A 12,144-nucleotide genomic window follows, 5' to 3' on the forward strand; every position below is an offset into this window, starting at 1 on the left:
AACTGTTTTAAGTCCAGTTTTTTGATGGACCTTTTTTTTCTTCTTGTCCACTGTTGTCAATCACTGATAAGAGTTTGTAAATGTTTCTGGATTCCATTTAACTCATTTACAGAAACTTATGGCTAGACTGCTCTCTCTACCTTCGTATCTTTACCTCTTCTTCTCTCGGTGACAAAAAATGGAAACCAGCAACACCGTATTTCTCCCTCCCTCCCTTTTTCTTTCTCTCCTTCTTTCCTTCTTCCTTTCCCTTTTTTCTTTCTTTCTTTCTTTCTTTCTTTCTTTCTTTCTTTCTTTCTTTCTTTCTTTCTTTCTTTCCACCACACCTGCACCACGAAGACATTCTGGGGCCAGGAATGGAACCAGTGCCACAGCAGTGACCCAAGCCACAGGAATAACTACTCCAGATCCTTAACCTGCTGAGCCACCAGGGAACTCCCAACACCACATATATTTCTATCTTCAGGGAGGGTCACCATCTTCCTGTAAAAACTCTTCTATGTTCAACTTACTAGAATACATTTTCAGATGTGTAAACGTATTTACATTATCCTCATAGAAATTTTCGTTGGCTAAACTACATATTGTTCGGTACTTGCCACTGATCACCAATACTAATTTTAGGTAACATGCTTTTTCCTATTGGATGACTAGGTTAGTCTCACACTACAAATGTACGTTTTCCCTTAATATAAAGACAAGTTTTTTGGAGTTCCACCTGTGGCACAGCGGGTTAAGGATTTGGCACTGCCACAGCTGAGGCTGAGCTGAGGTTCCTGGCCCAGGCACTTCCACTATGCCATGGGTATGGCAGAAAAAACAAAAAGACAAGATTTTTCATGGAGAATAAATTTCCACATCTTTCCTTGTCCTGCAGCCTGAAATATGCCGTCTTCTGAAAGTTAAGTTCAGATAAAGGACATTGATTTGAATTAGAGCTCTAGTGCTTATGAGTAATGAGACACTATATGTACTACTTGGCCGAGGGGAACACACCAGACCATTGGATTCTTTAAGCCCAGAGGCCAGTTATGCGGGGCCAAGAACCATGAACTCTGCAAATAATGACACATACTTGTCAGAACTTTTGTGTGAATCCAACAAGAATAGCTAAGCATAGTGAAGTTCAGAAAGAGGCAGTTCCTCTTTCCTTGGCCAACTATAAAGTAGAGAGAAGCTAAAGAATATTGACATCTAGGTATTAGATCCCACTCAGTTTTTTGCCTGTTATTAGTCAGAGTTTGCCCTGTTGCCTAATTAGACAAAAGGTTTCTGAGGCCTACCTGCAAGGGAGACCTATCAAGATAAAAATCTATGATGGGAGTTCCCATTGTGGCACAGTGGTTAACAAATCCGACTAGGATCAATGAGGATGCGGGTTCGATCCCTGGCCTCGCTCAGTGGGTTAAGGATCCAGCGTTGCCATGAGCTGCGGTGTAGGTCACAGACGCGGCTCAGATCAGGCGTTGCTGTGGATGCGGTATAGGCCGGCAGCTGTAGCTCTGATTAGACCCCTCGCCTGGGAACTTTTCCATATGCTGCATGTGTAGTCCTGGAAAGCAAAAAAAGAAAAAAAGATCAGATCCACGAAATCTGCTTACTTTACAGCTTGTTGGTTGACTGTATGTGTCCCTCCCACCACCTTCATTAGCAGGCCCCCTAACCCAGCTGATTTTGGAGTTCTGGGAAGACATACTGACTCCTTCCCTTGCCTTCCTGAAATGCAGACCCAAGTCTCAGACAGCTTCTCCTGTAATAAGACCTCTCACAATTTAAATTGTAGAGACAGAAACAATGTAATCTTTATGCAAAAGAGATTTTTTTTGCCTAAATCCACCAACTATCGCTTTTCAGAAAACGGATAGATTTGATTGGATTAATGATTCTCACATGGAAACTCAATTTGCAAACAAAATAGTCCTCCTTGTCTGAACACACATAAACCAGTGTGTACACACAGAAAATCCCACATGGGTCCACTCACACAAGTAATGCTTAATGAGAGAGTGAAAGACAGGCAGGGACTAAACTGAAAGAGATCTTTAATCCATAACCTTTATTTTATTTTATTTGAATTTTTTGGCCACCCCACAGCATATGGATCAGATCCCAGTCACTGTTGCAACTGAGAAGAGGCGTCTCGGAATCCTTAACCCACTGTGCTGGGCCAGGGATCAAACCTTCATCCCAGCACTGCAGAGATGTTGCCCGCCCAGTTGTGACACCAAGGGAACTCCTGTAACCTTCACTGTAGAGATAAGGAATGGAAGGATGGGGAGATTTGCCCACCTCCAATAGCAAGCTCCGGACAGACGGCACCAAACTGCAGGTGTCTTCCTCCATGTTTGTGGTGACGTCATAGGCACTCTGTGTGATGCTTGTAAAGACTCCAGGTGTGAAACGGGAAGCATGAAATTAGTCCTACCCGGCAACCTGTTTAAGATCACTGACAGACCCGAGCGTTTTCCTTATGGCCCTCACTCCAAGATCTGGAAAGGAAATACACACAATGTGATTTTTACAGGATTAGAGGAAGGAGGCAAGGCCACGGAGGTTCCGTTTCTGCTGGGAGTATCCTTTGCTAAAAGGGACATGTTCATAGCTGTGAATGTCATCTGCTCTACAAAAGCTCTCCACTGGGACTCCCCGGTATTCAAAAAGGAGTCAGAATATCAGCCCCAGAGACAGGAACTTTACTGACTCCCTGGGCACCTGTTGGGAAGTTTCCTGACGACAGGCCCTGTACCAGGAACGGCTGGGAATCTTTTGGATTTATTTGTTTTTTTGGTTTTGGTTTTGGTTTTGGTTTTTTGGCCATACCTGCAGCATGCAAAAGTTACTAGGCCAGGGATTGAACCTTTTTAGGTTGACTGCTCAAGTAAGGAGCAAGAAACACTTCAGTTTGAAAATAGCTTTGTGGAGTTCCTGTCGTGGTGCAGTGGTTAACAAATCCGACTAGGCACCATGAGGCTGCAGGTTTGATCCCTGGCCTTGCTCAGTGGGTTAAGGATCTGGCATTGCTGTGAGCTGTGGTGTAGGTTGCAGATGAGGCTCTGATCTGGCGTTGCTGTGGCTCTGGTGTAGGGCAGCAGCTACAGCTCCAATTTGACCCCTAGCCTGGGAATCTCCATATGCCACAGGAGCGGTCCTAGAAAAAGCAAAAAGACAAGAGAACGAAAAGAAAATAGCTTTGTATACCAGGTGCATCAAGGGGTGAGGGGGCGGTAGGCACCTCCTTTACTGGCAAGTCCTTCTCTGCTCTCTTCATCTCTTACCCAGAGAAATGGGGGGATGGGGTAGTCGTGGGGTAGAAGGAGCATTTGAGAACAATAGTTGGCATGAGTACCAGAAGAATAAGTGTAGCAAGGGGCCAGAGGGGACATCAAGTGCTTGGGCCAAGACTACTTCGAAATAGGCATCTTGGGGGAAAGGGACCTTAACCTGCTCCCTGACTCCACTCTTCCTTGACCTGCTTTCACAGGGAACATGAATCTCACATGGACCCTTCTTTTCCTCTTCCTCCTCTTGGAGCAAACTGTCTTTACTCTAAGTCTGCCCTTCTCAAGACGACATATAGACAACCCCGTGTCATGGGTCCCTGGAGGACACCACCGGTACTGTGATGTGATGATGAGGCGACGGTGGCTGATCCGTGGGGGTAAATGCAAGCAGATCAATACCTTCATTCATGAGGATCTGGCCACCATAGCGGATTTCTGCAGAACTCCACCTGTGCCCTGTACCGGCAGCCGCTCCTTGCAAAGTTGCCACAACAGCACTCGTGATGTCAGCGTCACTGACTGCTTTGCCAGAGCAGGGACCCGGCCCCCCTACTGCCACTACCATAAGAAAGACTCCACCAGGCCCATCCGTGTGGGCTGTGAGGAAGGAGCCCCTGTTCACCTGGACGCCTAGACTCCTCCCAGCCCTGCCACGGCAAGCACAGTGACTTGTACCCTTCCTCCAGATCTTTGAGGCCCTGCCAAAGTCTTCTCTGTAAATGCTTCTTCCCTTGCCAACAAATCACCTATTGTTTCCAGGCAGGAGTATCTCCCTCTTAGCCTCTCCCCCAACCCTAACTCCACACCCTACCCCACACTCCCGCTATGGGGTCAGGTATTTGGGTGCAAGACAAGATGGAGTGGGGGGATAAAGCCCTCTTACCTTGTAAAGGGCATCTACCCTGGAAGAGCCTTGCTCCCACGGAGCGGCTGCTCAAGCCGGGGCGGGGGCTGAGCTAATTAGACCATGAGCCACTCTAAGAAGAACTCCCAAAGAGGCTGGCCCTGGGCAGCCCTGTGTGGTCTAGCTCCCAGGATCCTCCTCCTGGACCTTCAGCTCCCTTCTCCCCAGTGGGCTCCCTGCGGAGACGATTAGGGACGATACCCGAGAGGGAAACCTGCTTTCTCTGTAGAAACAAACCCATACTGCTCAAGGCACGGCCCAGGGAGAAGTGGCAGAGCTGGTGACTCCACAGCGAGCGGTCCCGTCCATCTCACTGGCCCGCAGGGGGCGCTGCGCCACAAGAGTCCCCTTGCCAAGCAAAGACCAGCGCTTCTTCCTAAATTCTGCTCAGGGCAGCGGGAGATGGATTGGAAGTTTCTTAGTTACCAACCCAGGGCTGGAGTATAATAGGTGAATTAACAGAAAATTCAGCCAGCACAAATACACCCTGATGTTCAAAAAACAGACTTTTGAAATTACGATAACGTTCATGCTCTCGTGCTCTTTAGTATTTAACTTGCCACCTTCAGATCTACACCCTAGCACAGCAAGTATAGAGGAAAGGAAATAGATAGGTACAGAGCACTGACTTGTGCTATAAGCTTTGCAGTTTGGCTGCACTGGAAAAGAGCCTATTTCTTTCTTGGACTCTATTACGTGCATACACAATCCCCTTCTGAAGGAAGCTTTTCTACCCTCAAGAGGGAGCAGCTGGCTATAAGTGACCATATTCTCTGCGACTCCAACAAAATGGTGACATGGCTTTGAATCAAAGGACCACACCAGACTCTAGGGCAGCCATCCAGGGACTGACAGGGCAGGTGTCTGTGGCCTACACTGGAATGGGCATTTTACCCTCTTGGAATAATTGGGACAAAACTGGATACTCATATTTTCATCTTTTCCCCTGATGCCAGCAGCTCGTATTGTGTTGTCTTCTTTTGTGACCTTTGGGGCACAGCTTAATGCTTACTATAAACTGTGCTTTCAATAAATATTTAAGGGGCCAATGTGTTAAATCCTGGTGGTGCTATGGATTTTTTGTAGACTCCCATTTTCAGAATGGGAAAATTTCCTTCTCTTCTACTCCTGAATGGATTCTGAATTTTATTGAATGATTTTTCTGCATCTAACCCTACAACCATATAGTATTTCTTAATCAATAAAATAAATGAATTTTATTAATGGATTTTAGAATATTAAACCAACCTTTGGATAAACTCAATTTGGATACACTAAAAAAACCCCACAAAAATCTGGAGTTTCCATTGTGACACAGTGGTAATGAATCCGACTAGTATCCATGAGGATTTGGGTTCGGTCTCTGACCCAGGTCAGTGGGCTGGGGATCCAGTGTTGCTGAGACCTGTGTAGGTTGCAGACACAGCTCATATTCCTTGCGACTGTGGCTGCGACCACAGTCTGATTCGACTGCTAGCTTGGGAACTTCCATATGCCCTAGGTGTGGCCCTAAAAAGCAAAAAACAAAAACAACAAAACAAACAAAGAAAACTTTGAATTTAGTTTGCCAATATTTAAGAATATATATATATATATATATATATATGTATACATACACACTTTTTTTTTTAATGGCCGCATCCGCAGGTGTATGGAAGTTCCCAGTCCAGGGATTGAATCCAGACTGCAGCTGTGACCTAACCTGGGGGAGGCAGGGACAATGCCCCTGCAGTCACACCCCACCCCCACCATGTATGGAAGTTCCTGGGCCAGGGATTGAATCAGGGCCCCTGCCCCACTGTAGCTCCTTTTGTCTCTAGCAATGGCTTCAATCTCCTGAAGTCACCCTTCTGCACCACTCTTTCATGTACCCTCCAGCCATGGAGATGGTATAGCATGAGGCTTTGGCGCTCATGCCAAAGGCTGGAGGCACAGCCCTGAAGGTTATGTAGATTATTTTCCCATGTCATCTACACTCTCCCAGCTGTGTACCATATTAAGACCTTGCCAACAGTTTCCTGTCCACCTGTGAACACCTATACATATTTCAAGTCCCTGGAGACTTACTTGGAACAAGTCCTATTCCGTTCTTTATGTTCCTTGGACATTTAAGACTTTGTATCGGAGTTCCCGTTGTGGCGCGGTGGTTAACAAATCTGACTAGCAACCATGAGGTTGAGGGTTTGATCCCTGGCCTCGCTCAGTGGGTTAAGGATCCAGCGTTGCCATGAGCTGTGGTGTAGTTTGCAGACGCGGCTCAGATCCCATGTTGCTGTGGCTCTGGCGTGGGCCGGCGGCTGTAGCTCCCATTCGACCCCTAGCCTGGGAACCTCCATATGCCGCAGGATCGGTCCAAGAAATGGCAAAAAGACAAAAAAAAAAAAAAAAAGACTTCGTATCTATAGTTTGTCTCCCCATATAGAACTATAAGTCCTCTGAGGGCAGGGACTGTGTCTCAGCTATCTATGTATTAATGATGACTAGTGCATTGTAGATGGTTGACAAATAATTGTCATATGAGTTAATTACAGTGGGGAGTTACCATTGTGGTTCAGCGGGTTAAAAACCGAACATACTGTTCCTGAGGATTAGGGTTCTATTCCTGGCCATGCTCAGTGGGTTAAGGATCTGCTACAGTGTAAGTCACAGATGCGGCTTGGATCTGGCATTGCTGTGGCTGTGGCGCAGGCTGACATCTGCAGCTCTAATTGAACCCCTAGCCTGGGAATTTTCATATGCCACAGGTGTGGCCTCAAAAAAAAGTTAATTATAGTGAACATCTATCATAAGAAAGGTCAGTGAGGTAAAAGGAAGCATAATGTAACATCGCTATATTAGTTTGCTTTCTTTCCATTTAGTTAGAAACTAAATTTAGAGAGAGAGACAACTGAAAAGTCAAGGCCACAAAAAACGTAAGCAGTTCAGAAATAGGTGCTGTGAATTCAGAGGAAGATTAGATCACTCAGGGCCAAAATGACTAGGTAACTTGACTGAGGATCATGGGGTAGTTGAAGTTTGAAGACAACAGGCGTGAATGGATGGATAAAAGCACCTTAGGCGGCAGGAGTGACAAATGATTCAAAAGGAAAATTCAGAAAATGGTATAGTGTGCAGCCACAGATAACCAAGACAGTGTTATTAACCTTAGGTTATACTGAGGCATCGGGCTCAAACTCATATCTGTGTACCCCCACAACTCATCCTTTTTTTTTTTTCCACTGCATTATGTTCCATAAATTCACAAATGAAGAGTTAAACATGGAATCAGGAGCAGGAAGTGGTTTAGAGGCAGATGATAAGAGGCTGATAAACAAACCCACAATGGGACAGGTCTCTCATTTCTTTCTTGAGGTTAACCCATTTGGACAAGATGGGCAGATTACAAGGAGCAGCCCTAAGGGGCTGGAAGGTCAATCAAAGTTCAGGGCAAAATTCCCCCCAATCTAATTTTAAATCCTTTTCTCTGGAAGAGGACATTCTCTGGAACTGACCAATCAGCAGCATCTTAGAAATGTTGAATAAATACTCCATTGTTCCCTAAGAACTTAATTCAATAAGGATCTCATTATTTAGGTGAATAAGGGCTGCAACAACTCCAGTCACCAGAGCTGGCTGACCAGTTTCCAGTTCTGAAATGCTATTGGCAATGATCTGATTTAAAGACTAACAGGGATTAAGGGCTCTTGAGAGGGAGTTCAGGAGAAAGGACAGGGAAGGGACAAGGCACACTACAGCTCGGGGTCCACTCCTTCCCTCTCCTTGGCTAATCCTCTGTCAACCACACAGAACTGATTATCCAAGCTTCAGCTGCACTGTATAGACACCTCTTCCTCCACTCTCACCATTTACTTTTTACAGTCTTCTTTGTCTCATACTACCACCAGCTCCCCCCACCCCAGACTGAGGCACTGCCATGGCTCCCATAGTCCTCCCTCTAGAATTATGCTTGGTTTATACACAGAGTTCCAGCTCGGTCTCAGAGGCACCACTTTGATCTTCTCACTGCCTGCATGTTCCCTTAGCATTAATCTCACTGTGTCTACATGTCTCATGACTTTCGCAGGTACCCCAAGCCTGGATCTTCCTGTCCTGTATTCCCTGATAGGTTCCTCCAGTTGTGCAGCTCTTGACTCTATATAAAGATATAAAGATAGAATTTAGATGCTTGTCAGTCTATTCCTCCCTCCCAATCAAAAACTCCAATCTCTGTCACCCCTACTGGTCACTACTGGTAATACTACTGCTACTACAACATCAATTAAGGGTTTACTATGTGCTCCAAATAGAGTGACCATATCTGAATTGGAACATTTTTAAGAGTGAAAAGGAGCACTACTATCAATTTTGCCAGAGGAGCAAGCATAGACTGGGACGGTTGTGGGCAAACAGAGGCATGTGGTTTCAGAGCTATGAATCACTGTTTCTTGTTATTACCTCACATGGCAGAAGGGGCGAGGGAGCTCTCTGGATCTCTAATCCCATTCATCAGGGCTCTGCCCTCTAGACCTAATCAGTTCCCTAATGCTCTACCTCCTAACACCATCATATCTAGAGTTAGAGTTTTTGTTTTTTTGTCTGCTTGGCTGCACCCTCGGCATATGGAAGTTCCCAGGCCAGGGATCAAATCCAAGCCACTGCAGTGACAATGTTGGATCCCTAAAGTGCTGCACCACAAGAGACCTCCCAAAATCAGATTTGATTTGATTTGATTGTCTTTTTAGGGCCACACCCACAGCATATGGAAGTTCCTAGGCTAGGGGTCGAATCTGAGCTGTAGCCCCAGGCCTACATGACAGCCACAGCGACATGGGATCTGAGCCACATCTGTGACCTACACCACAGCTCATGGCAACGCAGGATCCTTAACCCACTGAGTGAGGCCAGGGATCAAACCCACAACCTCATGGTTCCTAGTCAGATGCGTTTCTGCTGCACCATGATTGGAACTCCCCAGGGTCAGATTTTAATATATGAAATTTGAGAAGACACAAGCATTCAGTAAGGTAGTTTAGTTGTTTCCAATTTACAGCTAAGGAAACAAACTACAGAAGTTGAAAATTGGGATTTCCTGTTGTGGCGCAGCAGAAATGAATCCAACTAGTATCCATGAGGATGTGAGTTACATCGTTGGCAGATCTGGTGTTGCCCTGAACTGTGGTATAGGTCACAGATGAGGCTCGGATCCTGAATTGCTGTGGCTGTGGCGTTGGCCGGCAGCTGTAGCTCCCTTTTGGCCCCTAGCCTGGGAACGTACATATGCCGCAGGTGCGGCCCAAAAAAAAAATTTTTTTAAAATCCAAAAAAAAAAAAAAAAAAAAAATAAGGAAGTTGAAAATGATCTTTAAAATAGTAAATACTGGAGTTCCCGTCGTGGCACAGCAGAAATGAATCCGATTAGGAACCATGAGGTTGAGGGTTCGATCCCTGGCCTTGCTCAGTGGGTTAAGGATCCAGCGTTGCCGTGAGCTGTGATGTAGTTCACAGAAGCGGTTTGGATCTGGCGTTGCTGTGGCTGTGGCCTAGGCTGTGGCTCTGGTGAAGGCCGGCAACTACAGCTCCGATTCACCCCTAGCCTGGAAAACTCCCTATGCCACAGGTGTGACCCTAGAAAGACAAAAAGACAAAAAACACAACAAAACAAAAAATAGTAAATACTGTCGGCACTTCCAAAGTCCCCTACCATGTACTCTTCCCTGACCACAGCCTCCTCTTTCCCTCTAGAAGAAACTATTATATTTGTGTTTGAAATAGCAAATTCCAGGGAGTTCCCATCGTGGCTCATTGGTTTACGAATCTGACTAGGAACCATGAGATTCCGGGTTCGATCCCTGACCTTTCTCAGTGGATTAAGGATCCGGCGTCCCTGTGAGCTGTGGTGTAGGTCACAGATGTGGCTCGGATCCCGTGTTGCTGTGGCTGTGGTGTAGGTAGGCCAGCGACTACAGCTCTGATTCGACCCCTAACCTGGGAAACTCTGTATTCCGTGAGTGAGGCCCTATAAAGCAAAAAAAAAAAAAAAAAAAAATAGCAATTTCCTTTCTTCTTTTGGTAGTTTTATTTCCTTTGTATATATCTCTAAACAATAGTTTAATTTTGCTTGTTCTTGAATTTTATCTAAATAGAATCACATTGAACATATTTTGTATAACTAAACATCATGTTTATGAAATCCATTCATGTTACGATACTTTTTTTTCACTTCCATCGCTCTTTAGATTCTAATGCCCCAATGTGCTGCAGTTTGTATGACATATCTTTTTTATTTTTTCCGTCTCAAGCTTAATGAAATCTTATGTTTTTGAAGTTTCTTCTGTGAATAGTAAAGAGATTTCCCCCCCCATTAATCTTGTCTTTTAACTGAACCGTTTAGTACATTTATATTTATTTTAATTATTCATCTTTGGGAGTTCCCATTGTGGCGCAGCGGTTGACAAATCCGACTAGGAACCATGAGGTTGCGGGTTCGATCCCTGGCCTTGCTCAGTGGGTTAAGGATCCAGCGTTGCCGTGAGCTGTGGTGTAGGTTGCAGACACCGCTCGGATCCTACGTTGCTGTGGCTCTGGCGTAGGCTGGTGGCTACAGCTCCGATTCAACCCCTAGCCTGGGAACCTTCATATGGTTGGGAGCAGCCCAAGAAATGGCAAAAAGACCAAAAAAAATTACTCATCTTTATTTTCCTCAGTGTACATTTACCACTTTACATTGTTTTGTTTTGTTTTGTTTTCTGTCTCATTTGTATCTGTATTTATATTTCCTGTCCTTTCTTTACTTCTTTTGGATTAGTTATGTATCTGTCAGTCATTCTATGAGAACCACTAAGGTTATTTACAAGTGTTTATTTCTCTTGTTTCAGGTACCTAAAACGATTCGACCTCTCTGTCCTTTGTACTTATGTATGACCACATGATTTTCTCTGGTCAATGAAGTGTAAGTAGAGTGACAAATGTCCCTCCTGCCAGAAGGGTTAAGAGCAGGCCTGTGGGTTGAAGAAAGTGTCCCTTTCCTCTGTCTCTGTGATTGTGAAAGCGTGCGTCAAAATGAAGCCTATGTCAGCCTGTGTTCCCAAGTGACTACAGTGGGCAGAACTGTAGCTGGACCAGGATAAACATGTAGCAGAAATGAAAAATAAACTTTAAACTATTGACATTTTGAGGTGGTTACTGCAGCACAACCTAGCTTATCCTAACTGATCCTCATTCCACTTATTCTCTCTGCTAGCTTGGAATTCATTACATTGTGATTCTATTCTTTTCATTGTTTATCTTAGAAGTTCCAAAATGCACACTAAGCCTGTAAAAGTTTAAACTTAATCAATACCTTTTAGTCATCTCTGGAACAGTTGACAACTTATAACACTTCAAAATTATGTTACCAATGTTGTATATTCTTTTTCCAATGTTGTATATTTTAACTTTTTAATATGCTAAGACATTGTTTTTTTTTTTTTTTGTCTTTTTTTTTGCTATTTTTGGGGGCCACTCCCGTGGCATATGGAGATTCCCAGGCTAGGGGTCTAATCGGAGCTGTAGCCACTGGCCTACGCCAGAGCCACAGCAACGTGGGATCCGAGCCGCGTCTGCAACCTACACCACAGCTCACGGCAACGCCGGATCATTAACCCACTGAGCAGGGGCAGGGATCGAACCTGCAACCTCATGGTTCCCAGTCGGATTCGTTAACTGCTGCGCCACGACGGGAACTCCAAGACATTGTTTTATATAGTAATTTTAAAATATTTTCTCACATATTTATCATGTTCTTTGTTTTTATTTCTTCCTGTAATTCTTATTTTTTTATTTTAAATGATTTTTATTTTTTCCATTTATAGCTGGTTTACAGTGTTCTGTCAATTTTCCACTGTACAGCAAGTTGACCCAGTCACACATACATATATACTTCTTTTTCTCACATTATCATGCTCCATCATAAGTGACTAGATGTAGTTCCCAGTGCTGAAT

At 44.7% G+C, this 12,144-nt stretch overlaps 1 protein-coding gene across 1 annotated transcript; it reads left to right on the forward strand.

Moving 5' to 3' along the window:
- Positions 1–3,486: 3,486 nt before the first annotated feature.
- Positions 3,487–3,915, forward strand: RNASE1 (ribonuclease A family member 1, pancreatic). The gene has a single exon (XM_084969342.1). The coding sequence runs from the start codon at positions 3,487–3,489 to the stop codon at positions 3,913–3,915; it is 429 nt and encodes a 142-aa protein (XP_084825468.1).
- The last annotated feature ends 8,229 nt before the right edge of the window (positions 3,916–12,144 follow it).

Source organism: Sus scrofa, chromosome 7 (assembly GCF_054392235.1).
Source record: "Sus scrofa isolate SSC_HxYL_T2T_F1_AM1 chromosome 7, Sscrofa_HxYL_maternal_Yorkshire_Landrace_v2.0, whole genome shotgun sequence".
In the NCBI taxonomy this organism is placed as follows: domain Eukaryota; kingdom Metazoa; phylum Chordata; class Mammalia; order Artiodactyla; family Suidae; genus Sus; species Sus scrofa.

Excerpts from the sequence above, each read along its gene's own strand:
- RNASE1 (XM_084969342.1), top strand. The coding sequence starts at position 3,487 with ATGAATCTCACATGGACCCTTCTTTTCCTCTTCCTCCTCTTGGAGCAA.